This window comes from Microtus oregoni, unplaced genomic scaffold (genome assembly GCF_018167655.1).
Source record: "Microtus oregoni isolate MIOR12 unplaced genomic scaffold, Mior012 000044F_ref0000062, whole genome shotgun sequence".
NCBI lineage: Eukaryota > Metazoa > Chordata > Mammalia > Rodentia > Cricetidae > Microtus > Microtus oregoni.
Genome location: NW_024543218.1, coordinates 1,293,493 through 1,308,335, shown reverse-complemented (window position 1 = coordinate 1,308,335; position 14,843 = coordinate 1,293,493). Strand labels below are relative to the sequence as shown.

The following is a 14,843-nucleotide window of genomic DNA, read 5'->3' as shown; positions in this document are numbered from 1 at the left end:
TCCTGTACTACTGATGTGCTAGTAATCAGTATAAATTTCTCGGTATGTTGATAAGCTCAGGTTTTGAGGTATCTAAAGCCCTTCTGGCTATGAAGAAGTTGTTTGATTTATCCCAGTGTGCTATTAACTGAAAAAAAAAAAAACCCATAAATTTCAATACAGCTTAATACTTGCAGTATCTTAGGTGGCAGCAATTTGTCTTCAGTTTAATGGAAAGTTCTTGGTTTCTTCTTTCCTGAATCTGTGACTTAACTTAAATCTTGTGACTTTATAATAATTTTAAATGAATTTAAAAAACAAGAAAGAAGGCATTCTTGTTAGTAGTTTTCAGCATGTAGCCTATGCAATTTATGCCTGACGGTATAAAGTTTATATTATTAAAAATATAATACTTTTTTTTGTTTGTTTGTTTTAAAGGCAAGGTCTCCTGTATATTCCAGGCTGACCTTGAACTTACTGTGTAGCTGAGAATGGCTTGAACTCCTGACCTCCTGCCCACACCTCCCAAGTTCTGAGATTGCAGGTGGGTGCCACCACATCTGGCTTATAATGCCTTTTTAATGATAAAACCTGATTACAGAGTTACAAGTAACTGTAATGAGATGCCCTTTTCTATTACAGAAGCTAAATTGTTAAACCATGCCATGGATTTGCCATTAGAGAAAAGAGAAAACGAATACATAGGTCACTCAGAGTATATTCATCTTTTCTCTTCTAGAGTTGTAAAAATGTGTCACCTGTGGAAAAGACTATCAAGTTACTTCCCAGTAGCCACGTTGCTCGACTACAGATATTTAGTGTGGACGGACAAAAGGCGATCCAGGTCAAGCATCAGGATGAGGTTGATTGGGTCGCAGGGGATGTAATGCAGAATCTGATTTTTCAAATGTACGATGAAGGAGAAAGAGAAATCAATATTACACCATCCTTGGCAGAAAAAATCAAAGTAAGTATTTTAAACAAGTTGTTTATTTGTAAAAAGTCTTATGTTTAGAAATTTGAAATATTGTGGATTTGATAAGAAATTATCAAAGAAAAAGACTGTTATTAGTATGGTATTAAAAGAATTGTAGTATTTGACTGTGAGTTTTAAATCATAATTAGACTCTGACACATTTTTACCAGTGGGAAATAAGCTTGTGTGTTCCTGTAAAATAAAAATAGAAATTCTGTGAACTCATGGAAAGCATAAGAGAGGACAGCAGCTGAGGTGGTCAGTTTTCTTCTCAGTAAGCTCTCTGGGCTTTCTTGCTGAGCTTCCTCCCCAGTTGGTTTTACATACATAGCCATTGAGAGTGACATTGGAGTATTGGCATCCATTCTTGCTCTCAGATGGTCATTGTCTACTTCTGATGGCTAGTTACTGTGTACCTTGACTTCAAGACTTTTTCCTCAGAAAACTTTTTGAACCACAGCTGCAGGGTATGGACTGGCAGTGTTTCAAGTTTTCTCTGCTGCTTGACAACTCATTTTGATCTGGAATAAGAAAATCACTCAAGGCAGGTGTGATAGCCTTTAATCCCAGTACTTAGGAGTAAAGGTAGGAAGATCTCTATTGAGTTTAAGGCCAACCTGATCTACATAGTACATTTAGGACAGCCAGGACTATGTAGAGAGACCTGATACATAGATACTTAGGTAGGTGGATGGGTGGAAGGAAGGAAGGAAGGAAGGAAGGAAGGAAGGATTACTCAGATTTGAATCTTGCCTAACATTTCCATAGTACAATACATAAAAACCAGCAGGTCATGAATAATGTACAGAATAAAATACACTGAGAATGCACATTAAGGTAATGTATACCTGGGCAGTGCTGGTGCACACCTTTAATCCTAGCACTCAGGAGACAGAGGAAGGTGGATGTCTGTGAGTTCGAGGCCAGCCTAGCCTACACAGCTAGTTCCAGGACAATCTGGGCTAAACAAAGGAACACTGTCTTGAAAAACAAACTGACAAAAAAAGATGATGTATAACATAACCATTATTATTTAAAAATGTACTTCAATATCAGACAACAAATTTCAATAGTAAGTTGTTTTTGCACTAACTTGATACTTTAAATTATGGACTAGATAGGTTTTGGGTGTAGTGATGAGGCAAGCAGGCCTGCTTTTTGTCCCGTCCAGCTCCTGCAGTTTAGCCCCAGAAATAATAACACAGAAACCGTATTCATTTAAACAGTGCCTGGCCCATTAGTTCAAGCTTCTTATTGGCTAATTCTCACATCTTGATTAACCCATTTCTAATAATCTGTGTAGCACCACAAGGTGGTGGCTTACCAGGAAGATTCTAACCTACGTCCATCTTGGGCCGGAGCTTCATGGCGTCTGCCTGACTCTGCTTTCTTTCTCCCAGCATCCTGTTCTGTCTACTCCACCTATCTAAGCTGCTGTCCTATCAGAAAGCCCAGGCAGTTTCTTTATTAACCAATGAAATCAGCACATAGACAGAAGACCCTTCTACAACATTTGGTTTTTTTTTTTTTGTTTTTTTTGTTTTTTTTTGGTTTGGTTTGGTTTATTTTTTGGCATGGACTTGATTGAAATGTGGATGATGTACATGTGAAAAACTTGTACTTAGAGAAATGGTTTTTAGGTTGACAAGATGGCTCAGCAGGTAAAGGACCTAGGGCTGAGCCCATTTTCCTGAGTTCTGTCCCTAGGACCCACATGATGGAAAGAGAGAACTGATTCCTACATCTAGATCTCTGATTTTCTTTCTTTCTTTCTTTCTTTCTTTCTTTCTTTCTTTCTTTATTTATTTATTTATTTATTTTAAGACAGGTTTCTCTGTAGCTTTGGAGCCTGTCCTGGAACTAGCTCTTGTAGACCAAGCTGGCCTCAAACTTACGGGAGATCCATCTGCCTCTGCCTCCTGAGTACTGGGATTATAGGTGCGCCACCACCGCCTGTCTAGATCTCTGATTTTCATGTCCCATAGCATGCTCATACATATATTCCCTTGCAAGCATACATGTGCACATCCATACAAAAATAATTAATTTTAAAAACTTAAAAAATATTTTCATGGCTTAACAAATTTCCAGGCTTTGGTTTTCTACTTAGTTGGCTGCTCTACCGTAGGTCCTAAGTTCAATTCCCAGCCAACACGTTGTGGCTCACAACCATCCATAATGAGATCTGGTGCCCTCTTGCTCTCTTCTGGCCTGTAGGCATACGTGCAGGCAGAACACTAAATGCATAATAAATAAATAGATCATTAAGGTTTTAACTTTAACATAGTAAAATATATAACAAAGCTGAACCTCAGCTGTGGGGCAGCCACAGGAGAGCACGCAAGGGTGGGAAGTAGAGGGGAGCCGAGCCACAGGTTGAGGACAGGTGGCAGGGAGGCAGGGAGCAGTGGGAGCTGTAATCCGGCCACAGTGGATGGAGAATGTGGCACAATTAAAGGAAGGCCCACAGGAGCACATAACAAAGGATTACAAATGTTTATTGGGGATCACTCGAAATAAGAGAGCCACTGTGTTCCTCTGCTGTGTGGGCACTGGAGTGAACTGACCTCCGACCACCAACCAGGTGAAAGGAAAAAAGGCCTGAGCGTGCTTTGGTCTGTGCTTATAATACCTCACACCACACCCTAATGGTCTGGTACCTAAAGGCTATTGGCTGAATGAATTCCCGCAACATCAGCCCTTTTTTCTTATCAAAACGTTTTTCAAAGTGTTAAGAAAAATGTCCAGGTGTCTTTTTTCTTTTCTTTCTCAGAGCTACAGTCTTTGAGGTAGTTGTGTATCTTCAGAGACTTAACAATGGTTGCAGGAAGTCAGGCCTCCCATTTTGTAGCATGAGAGTGGGCAGGACACAGCCTTTGTCGTATATATTTCTTTCTTATCCCCTGTCATTCAAACAACATCAAGTAGAAAACAGTATCAATGATTTTTGAACTCCCAATCAAAGGCTAAAAACAGCAAGTTGAGCTAAAACTGTCTTTTTTTTATGATATCTCTGTTCATTCTTTTTGTTTATTGTGATAGGGTCTGACTATGTAGTCCAAAATAGGCCAGAATTTTCTATCCTCCTGCCACTCTTTTTTAAAAATAGTTTATTTTTATTTCATGTGTTTTTTTGGGGTTTTGAGACAGGGTTTCTCTGTAACTTTGGAGCCTGTCCTGCAACTAGCACTTGCAGACCAGGCTGGCCTCAAACTCAGAGAGATCCACCTGCCTTTGCCTCCCCAGTGCTGGGATTAAAGGCTTGTGCTACCATCCCGCAGCCTATTTTGCCTGCTTGTATGACTGTGAAAGTATCAGATCCCCTGAAACTGGGGTCACAGACCATTACGAGCTTCCATGTGTCCTCTGGAAGAGTAGCCAGTGCTCTTAACTGCTGAGCCATTTCTCCATCCCTGAGCTAACAAATCTTCAATAGAAATCAAGAGTTTAAAAGTAGGATATAGCCAGGCGGTGGTGGCGCACGCCTTTAATCCCAGCACTCGGGAGGCAGAGGTAGGCAGATCTCTGTGAGTTCGAGGCCAACCTGGTCTACAAGAGCTAGTTCCAAGACAGGCTCCAAGACCACAGAGAAACGCTGTCTTGAAAAACCAAAAAAAAAAAAAAAAAAAAGTTGGATATAGTGTGGTAATTTAAAAGAATAGAATAAATGTCACATTAACACATGTAATTCTGGCCAGGCGGTGGTGGCGCACGCCTTTAATCCCAGCACTCGGGAGGCAGAGGCAGAGGCAGGCAGATCTCTGAGTTTGAGGCCAGCCTGGTCTACAGAGCGAGTTCCAGGACAGGCTCCAAAGCTACAGAGAAACCTTGTTTCAAAAAAACAAAAACAAACAAACAAACAAAACACATGTAATTCAAAGGATGAAAAATTTAAGATAGAAATCTATAGAAAGGTTTAGCCCCAAAGGATGCTAGAAAGGTAAAACAGCAGGGAGACTCCCTTTCCTCTCCTCGCAGAGTACTGTCCACAGGGACCGCATTCAGAGCCCTGCCCATACCCCTCAGTGATGGCAGAAATACACATCGTGTTGCTTTCTTTTAGGGCACTCACTTTTTTATGTTAGTTTTTTAGATACGTGTCTCGTGTAGGCCAAGCTGGCCTGTAACTGCTAACAATCGTGCCTGTATCTCCCAACCCCTAGGACTGCTTGCATAGACTACACTATGGGTCTTTTTGGTTTTTTGGTTTTGTTTTTTCAAAGAACAATGTCTTGATATTTAACTCATTTAGTCTTCCAACCTGGAATCATCTGCTCAGACTCCTGGAAGTGCCATCAGGTCTAACCCATCTCCACTTTAAACTATAATAGCCACATTAACAGCTTGCAACAAAGCTTTAAAAATATTTGTCTTAGTGGCTTTTAATTTTTACTCTGAAGATTGGAAATACTTTCAGCAAACACAACGATGCTTTGTCATATGATATACTATTGTTTCTGATTATAAAGAGACTTCCTAGCTGGACACGGAGTGTGTGCCTTTAATCCCAGGATTTGGAGACAGAAGGAGATAGATCTCTGGTTGTGAGGTGTTGTAGAAGTCCACTTGTGTGTTCCTGGCTGCCCAGACTCCTGAAATAACCACATAGAAACCATATTATTTACAATACTGTTTGGCCAATAGCTTAAGCATATTTCTGGCTAACTCTTGTATCCTAAACTAACCCCATTTCCATTAATCTGTGTATCACCACGTGGCTGTGGCTTACCGGCAACGTTTGGCATGCCTGACTCTGGCAGCGGCTCCATGGCTTCTCCCTGACTCCGCTTCCTTTCTCCCAGCATTCAGTTTAGTCCCTACCCCCCCCCCCCCCGCCCCCAAGCTCTGTTCTGCCCTACTCTGCTAAAGGCTCAAAGCAGTTTCTTTATTAACCAGTGGTATTATTCACAGCATACAGAGGGGAATCCCACATCAGTGAGGGCAACCTGATCTGTGTAGAGTATTCGGTACAGTTAAGGCTGCATAGAATCTGTGTCAAGAAAATACAAAAGAAAAAGGAAAAAAGTCTTTCTTTGGTGTGTGCTTTGGGGTTGGGAAGTTTATAATTTAACTTTAAGCTTCTTTAGTAATTGCAATATGGTGGTGCATTCCTATAATCCTAGCAGTTTGGAGGTTGAGGATCATGAGTTCATGTCCGTCCTAAATGACATAAATTTGGGGGCAGCCTGTTCTCCCTGGAACCCTGCTTCAGTCTTTAGAAAACAGTGGTTGTGAGAAGACTTTGTGCAGAGCCTCTCAGCTTTGTCTTCCGTGTGTTCTCTCCTAGGTTAACTGGACTCCTGAGGTTAACAGAGAAGATTTGCTACAAGGTTTGCTTCCTGGTGTGCAAGTGCCAACATCTGTGAAAGATGTGCGCTACTGCCAGGTTTCTTTCCAAGATGACCATGTGTCTCTGGAAAGTGCATTTACAATCAGGTTTGTGAACTTGGGCTTTGACATGCTTGTTGTATTTTGAATTATTTGAACTACTACAACAAGATAGTCTTCTGCAGCACATACATGTGAAAAAAAAGTTGCTTTTAAGATGAAAAATAAATACACCTTCTAGTTCTATAACATGTGGTCGATTGTCTTTACAGTGAAGCTTCACTGTACACAGTGGTTGATTGTTGGACTTTGTTGGAGAGAGTCCTGCCATGCAGCCCTGGCTGGCTTCAAATTCGCTGTTGTTCTTTGGTCATCACAGAGGCTGTGCGTTAATCTGCTGCTGTTCCAGGCAGTAATTGCTGCTTCGCAGTTCCTGGCCTGCTTCTCTGGCAGCCGTGGCCTGGCAGGAATTCTGTTCCCATAGGCACCAGCTCACTGCAGCCAAGCATAGCTTTTAATTAAATCTACCATTCTATGTATCAGTATGAGTAGGGAGTCAGAGGCTGGGGTGAAGAGCTGCTATCTCAGAGGCTGAGTAGCTGAACTAGCTGGCCTCTCTTTGCTGCCCTCTCTAAAGATCCTGTCCTTCCTCCACCAAAACAAAAAAATGAAGGCCCTACCTACTAATTCCTGTGTGTCTGTGGTCTTCCCTCTGACTCTCCACCATCGTTACTTACTGTAACTAGTTGTTAACTCAGCCTGCTGACCCAACTTGGATTTTATGTAATTAACACAAATGCAAACTTGGGATTCACAGTGCGATCAAATATCCCGAAACAGCCACAGTCCTCCTGCCTCAGCTTTCTAAGGGCTGGGATTACAAGTGGTGTCACTGTATACTGAGTGATAGTGATTAATCTTTATCATGATTATGACCTTGTACTTCATTGGTCCATTAATAACTGTAAAAATCCACCAAAGGAAGGTCCTTCAGTTGAAAGCAGCAGTGGCCTGAAACATACAAAAGTGTGAATTTCAGTGTTTGGAACGGTTCAATCAAAGTTAACATAGACAACTCATAGAAAAGAGCAGAGCTTAGTGTAAAGGAGCAAAGGTCTGGCTTCCCGTACCCGCGCCTTGACCACCCTTTCCAGTCACTCCTAGCATTGAAGTTCTTCTGCCTTTGTCTGTGCTCTCTCTGCACCAAGAGCAGTTGTTCTGCTCTGACCAAAACTCATCGGTAGGATTTATTCTTACCTTCCTGTTGATGTAGTTCTTTATTGTAATTTATTTTAAAGTAATATAAAGACTACAATGTAACTATTTTGCAGTCAATAGCTATCTGAGAATGAGAGGTTTGGAGGAGCTGCTGTGTCTGAACTAGGGCATTATTACATGTGTGTAGGGAGCTCCTGTGTCTGAATTAGGGCATTACATGTGTGTAGGGAGCTGCTGTGTCTGAGTTAGGGCATTACATGTGTGTAGCTGCTGTGTCTGAGTTAGGACATTACATGTGTGTAGGGAGCTGCTGTGTCTGAGTTAGGGCATTACATGTGTGTAGCTGCTGTGTCTGAGTTAGGGCATTACATGTGTGTAGCTGCTGTGTCTGAGTTAGGACATTACGTGTGTGTAGCTGCTGTGTCTGAGTTAGGGCATGACATGTGTGTAGCTGCTGTGTCTGAGTTAGGACATTACGTGTGTGTAGCTGCTGTGTCTGACTGGGTGTTACAATTATATTGCTCTTCACCTTTTCTGCAATTAATTAACGCCTTTAACCAAACCAATTCTAGACCACTTCCTGATGAACCCAAACATTTAAAATGTGAGTTAAAAGGAGGAAAAACTGTGCAGATGGGCGAAGAGCTTCAAGGAGAAATAGGTTAGTATACCTACTTTTTTTATGTTGTCTTTCATTAGTGTTTTAAAAATGGATGGTCTGAAAGATACTTTTTGGCACATATTGAAACTCAGTTTTATCAGATAGCTTGTTTAAAAATCTTGCCTTTTTTTTTTTTTTATAGGAAATATGGTCAGTGTTAAGGTGTGGATGAACTGAGTTGATCCCTGTCTGGTTTTATGTTTCCTTATAGCTACGAAATTCAATACTATTAAATATTTCCTTTAAATTTTAACTATGAAAAAGTCCTATGAGGTGTAGGGATGTAACTCATTTGTAGAGCGTATCTGCCCTGTATGCAGGCTGGTGTTCAGTCCCTAGCACCTCACAAATAAGAATAGTACCAACAGTGGCGTATCTCAGAAAATAAAAGATCCTTGGTTCATAGCAGTATTTAGTCATTCCTGCACAGGTAATACAGTTTTAATGATTATAAGAGGAATAAGTATAACTGTCTATTTTCTATGTATGACAGTAAATTAAAGCTTCAAAGTATATTTTATGTATAAGTTCTATCTTTAAAAAGATTTTAACTTAAAGCTTTTTTCTTTTTTAAGTTGTTATGGTTGCAGATCAGTATGGAAATCAGATTTCAGCATTTTCACCAGATTCTTTATCTGCTTTGTCAATTGCTGGAGTTGGACTTGATAACTCTAACTTGAAAACCACTCTGGAGGTAAAACTACCTTATAAAACTGGTTTTGTATTTGACAAAAGCTGGAGAAAAATGAAGATGATAAAAGTGACTTTGCATATACTATTTTTCATTTTTCAAAACGGTGTCTTACCTGTATGTTTATATGTACTACACATGGCTAAACGCTTGACGTACGTAGCACACGTGTGACGATCAAAGGAGAGCTTATAGGATCCCAAATACTGAACTCGGACTTGGCGGCCGGTTCCTTTTTACCTGATGAATCATCTTGCCAGCCTTGACCTTGTACCTAAATTCTTCATAGAAATTAAAACTGTTATTTAAAAAATTGTAGGGGTAGCATTTATGAGGTCCAAAGCTTTCAAAATAAAGTTAATTTTCACCTTTGCAAACAAAAGTAGCCAGAAGAGCAGATGTTTCCTCTGGTCCATCATCACTTTCAGCCGTCATCGTGTTCCCGTTGAACACTTCCCTTTAGAACAAGTTGTAGTTGTTACATAACAACCATAAGTGTTTAAATACACACATGCTGACCTGTGTGTGCACAATATGTAAATTTTCAGTTAGGTGCTTACTCCCTGCATTGCAACCGGATACTGAGGAGAAAACTCACTGTATGACTTTGCCCTGTGCTGTTAATTCAGTCTAGCTTGAAATGCAAAGGCCCTGATAGAATTCTTGGAACTTGAAACAAGCATAAAGCACTCTTCCTAAGAAGGTCAAAGCCAGCATCAGATAAAAGAATGTTCTGGAATTAGGTCCTGACGAGACCTGCCAGACAGTGTAGGTTAGAAAAAGGAGTTCTCCCAGTTGTACAGAATTTGATTCATTGACTGCATTATGCTTTTTACTTGACAGGATAACCATGAGAATAGCCTCTTTTGTTGCCTTTCCTCACTAGTCTCTGCCTTTTCTCTTAGACTGTTTTTCTTCTGGGAAAAAAAAAAAAAAAAAAAAAAAACTCTCCGGAGTAGTGTTTGTGTGAAGTCTGCTCTTCCCGACCTCAGAACCCTATTATCTCCTTTCTGTTCTGTGTGTTGGTGAGATGAGAGGATGAACGCACGACTGTTGTTGCTATGTGTAGGCAGTCTGCTTCTTGTCACCCTGTAGACACGTGTGCTGGGGTCCTCTCGTCTTTGACCTCATTGGTCCTGAAATGTAACCTGCTGTTGAATACTTTCAGTGTTCCCAGGCCATTAGATTATTTGCATCAGCACATAAGCATGCTTGTAGAGTCGTCCATATACAGTGCATAGGGGAAATTGGGCCCAGTAAACAATTAACACACTATAGTGCTGCGGGAAAAACCCCTAAGCTGTAATGTGAGGGAAAGAGCTCTTCACACAAGCAGTCTGCAGTGAGAACAGCTAACACACTCAGAAGGCAATATTTCTTACCACCTCCTAAACAAGGGATCACCATCAGCTGTGCATCTCTGGTGACAGTACTCCTCATCGCCTTCTGAATGAGTCTGTCCTCCATGAGATAAGCATCTCTGATGGGTTGACCTCTGAAGTACGTGCTGAACTCTCACTGCATATCTCTGTGGTCCCTAGCAGTTTAGGACATGGGATCATTAACAGCCACTATTCAAATGTGAGTGCTTCTGTGTTCTTTCTGGTCTAGAACCAGTTTAGTGCAAAGGTTAATAGCTAGTTTTAGTGACTAGTTGGGTGTGGTAACCATTATTGTGAATAATTGGTAAGCAGCAGCAAAAGCCCTCGTCCATCTACAAGTCAGTGCAAATATCACCTTGACCAAGGGGAGAGCATGTAAAAAACTAGTAAAGACAACAGTATTTTACTATGTGGGATGTTCAGAAAAGGCCATTGTTGTTAGATTAAGATATCATCTATAAAAATATCTAAAGAAACGCCATGGAAAAAAATTACAAACTGAGACACAAACACAAGAGCCAAGTGCTTGCTTTAAAGAAAAGCACAAATACAGATTGAGTATCCCTAATAGAAAATTTGAAATGTTCTGAAATCCAAAGAATTTTGACTACTAAAATGACACTCAAAACATTGCTGGTTTTTGGAGTATCTCATATATATAGATTAGAAATATTTTTGGGAGGGATTGGAGATGTGCCAGACAAGGTGTCTCTGTGTAGTGCTGGCTGTCCTGGAATTCACTCTGTAGACCAGGCTGGCCTTGAACTCACAGAGGTCTGTCTGCCTCTGCCTCCTAGTGCTGGTATTGAAGGTGTGCACCACCAGTGCCTGGCTACATTAGGAATCTTAACCAATTCATGCAAATATTATGAAATTCAGAGAGCTCAGGCCAGATTGGGTGTAGCATAGTGGGCATATGCCTTTAGCCCCAGAACCAGGGAGCACGCATAAATAGGCAAATCTGTTTAAATTTGAGGAGTATGTGGGAATCTCTTTGCGTTCAAGGCTAATTTGGTCTATATAGTGAAGTTCCAGCCCAGATACATAGATTCTATCTCAAACAAACAAATAAATTTAAAGAACTCCAAAATCTGAAATATTTGGTCTTAAGCATTTTGATCAAAAGATACCTGTACAAGAAAAGGGGAAATTAGGAGAAGATAAGGTAAAAAGTTATATTCACAGTGTTTTAGATCTTTGCCACTGATATAAGAGAAATAGCAGTAGGTAAATGATGCAACTATTTTTTTTTTTAAACTAAGCGACAGCAACCTGTGTTTTCTCACTGTGTTTTTCTTCACTAGACCAAGACACAGAGTATAATTGTACGAGGCATCAGATTTGTTCCAGGTCCTCCTGGACATAAGGATCTTTGTTTTACTTGGCGAGAGTTTTCTGACTTTATTCGTGTCCACCTCATTTCTGGACCTCCAACCAAGCTGCATCTAATCGACTGGCCAGAGCTAAAAGAGGTATGCACTTCATGTGTCTTCATGGAATAGTTAATAGTGCAGGCTCTTTGCTTTCAGAGCCTTAGTGGACTAGAAGAGAGAGATGTTATTTTCAAAGAAATAATAACTGTAGCTAATAGTAGCAAAACAAGTTAAGTATCAGTTAACTGATTTTTGCTAAATTTGTTTCTTTGCCTTATATAGTAATATAAATATTTTATTGCAGGTTTTTTTCTTCCTTTGATGATTAGTCTGTTTGTGTGTGAGGTTGTTTGTGTGTCTAAGTGAATGTGCACTGGTATGCACATGTGCCAGAGTGTACACACGGGACAGAAGAGGTCAGCATGGTTGTCTTCCTCTGTCACTCTGCCTCCTCCTTTTAGGGTATGGTATCTACCTAAACCTGGAACTTGTCTTTGCTAAGCTGGAAGCCAGCAAGCCCCAGAACCATCCTGGCTCTGCCTCCCTCATAGCTGTGTGTTAAACCCCCATGTGGTTGCTGGTAAATTAACTCAGGACCTTTGGAAGAGCAGCAACCAGTGCTCTTAACTGCTCAGCCATCTCTCTAGTCCCTAGCAATGTTCTTAATAGTTAGCCATCTCTCCAACCGTGTTGAAGTTTTTGTAAATCATATTTGAAAAGTCAGATCATTGGACTAATACAAATGAACTTTTATGAAAATACTTAAGTCTTAAATACTTATTTTGCAAACATCTAGCAAATCTTACCGCTGTTGATTTTATTTACTGATAATTTCAGAATCCAGTGAATTTGGACTGTTGCATGGTGGCACATAGCTCCAATGTCAGCACTCAGAGTTAGAAACAGGGTGACTTCTGTGAATTCAAGGCCAGCCTGAATCTAGTTTTAAAAATTTAATCACTTTTTTTTAAGGTTTATTTATTTATTATGTATATAGTGTTCTGCTGCATGTATGCTCGCAGGTGAGAAGAGGGCACCAGATCTTACTACAAGTGGTTGTGAGCCATCATGTGGTTGCTGGGAATTGAACTCAGAACCTCTGGAAGAGCAGGGAGTGCTCTTAATTGCTGAGCCATCTCTCCAGCCCCAAATTTTGAACATTTTGTTGATCAATAAAAACTGTACATACTTAAAATGTTTAATGTGAAATGACAAAGGGGATTTAATGATAGTATATGTACTAGCTTATGTGCTGTTTTATGGTGATGACATTGTTAAAATGCAGTGGGCTTTTTTGGGGGGGGGGGATTTTTACAAAACATTGTTCTTTTAATCATTTATGCTCACTCCCTTTAACTCAGTAGTTTTCAACCTGTGGATTGCACCGCCTTAGAGAATTGAATCACCCTTTTACAGGGGTTGCCTAAGAGACCAGAAAACATAGATAAAGTTTATATTACAATTCATAAGTAGCAAAATTACAGTTATGAAAGAATTTTATGGTTGGGGGTCACCACAACATGAGGAATTATATTAAAGGGTTGCAACATTAGGAAGTTTGAGAGCCATTGATTTAACTCTTTGCAGATCCATACGCACCTCCAACTTAATATCCTTTTTTAAGAAATAGCCTACCACCAGCTCATTTTGTGCTTCCCATAGACTCGCATATTTGAATCACCCCTGGAGTGTGGTCGACCTGCCAGGGGCCTCATCCTTAAAGAAAACTTACTTTACCTCTCCCAGAAGCTGTCTGCTGTCAGTAGTTCCTTCATCGCTGATGGAGGCACATGGGCCCCTCTCCTCCACACTGGAATATCGACTGGTTTGGTCTTTCTCAGCTTTCATGCTGGCATCCACAGCTGCTTGAGTTCATGAGAATAACAGTCCTGTCAAGTTCAGAAGATACTGTTCCACCTAGGTCCTTCCCTGGCTCTGGCTTTTAGTCTTTATGCCCTCTTATCCATAATGGTTCTTCAACCTTGATGGGGAGGGAGTATGGAATAGAGATGCCACGATTATGGCTGAGCACTCCACAGATACTTTATCTCTGTATTTAAACCGTTTGTAAGTTTCTGCAGTAAAATATCATCCACAAAGAAATTTCTCTGAGTCTGAAAGCTGTAATAAATGAGTTTGAAGATAGGAATGTAGAAGCCAGTTTGATACTATGTCCATTTAGCAGAATAAGAATAGTAGTCTCACCCCTGTGGCCCATGAGTTCACCAGCCATGGATTTCTTTTTATAACTACTTAAGTTTAGTTTTATAAAAAAAACAAAACAATTTGAAAAAAAGAGCCATGTAAAAATACTGCAATAATTTCAGGGTTTTAATTAATGAGAATAGAAATGTTATAAATAACAAGAACAAGCATATGATTTAAACAGACTTGAGCCAATGAATTGGATGGTAAACATTAAGAATCTCCCAAACCCATCCCAAGAGCCGTCTAGACTCTAGTAGAGTAGAGATGTTGGCTTTGAGAGAACAAAGACACAACATTCTCTAGAACTCAGATTCTTGTCCATGAGTGCCTTCCAGTCTCCCTATCTTTTTGACCTCCCCCTTTCCCATAATGCTTTTCTGTGTAAGTACTTTTAGTTTGGCACAGCTTTCTTTTTTATTATTGGGAAGCTGTGTTTAATGTTTAGACATTTCTACAGAATGCCTGTAATCAGCACTTGAGAGGATTCCGAGTTCAAATCTAGACTGAACTGTGTTGAGACCCTGTCTGTAGGCCAACTTCCTCTGTTCTGCCAGCTGGCTTCCCAAATAAACACACAGAGACTTAATGTTAATTATAAATGCTCGGCTGATAGCTCAGGCTTGTTACTAACTAGCTCTCGCATTTTAAATTAACTCATTCTATTCCTTTACTTGCTGTCACATGGCTCTTGACTTGTCACCTTTTTAGACACATCCTGCTTCTTTTGCATGGCTGGTAACTCTTGAGACTTTGCCCTTCTTTTTCCCAGCATCCTTAGTCTGGCTCTCCTGCCCATTCTCTTCCTGCTCAGCTATAGGCCAGTCAGCTCTTTATTAACCAGTGAGAGTAATATATACTTACAGTGTAGAAAGAAAAGAAAGAAGAAACAGAATAAGGGGCTAAAGAGATGGTTCAGTGGTGACAAACACTGTGTGCAGGTATATGCATATGAATTTAAGTAATCTTGGAGGCTGGAGATAGATCCCCTGGAGCTGGAGTTATAGAATTATACAGGAGCTAAGAGCCA

General features: G+C 40.3%; 1 protein-coding gene across 1 annotated transcript in view; it reads left to right on the top strand.

Moving 5' to 3' along the window:
* LOC121434754 (structural maintenance of chromosomes flexible hinge domain-containing protein 1-like) overlaps positions 1–14,843 on the top strand; it is a 142,956-nt gene that overhangs the window by 76,085 nt on the left and 52,028 nt on the right. Inside the window, exons 25-29 of the mRNA XM_041633710.1 lie at positions 719–946; positions 6,243–6,391; positions 8,074–8,162; positions 8,738–8,856; positions 11,540–11,707. Of these exons, the coding sequence (XP_041489644.1) occupies positions 719–946; positions 6,243–6,391; positions 8,074–8,162; positions 8,738–8,856; positions 11,540–11,707 (753 nt within the window). The remainder of the gene's footprint in view (positions 1–718; positions 947–6,242; positions 6,392–8,073; positions 8,163–8,737; positions 8,857–11,539; positions 11,708–14,843) is intronic.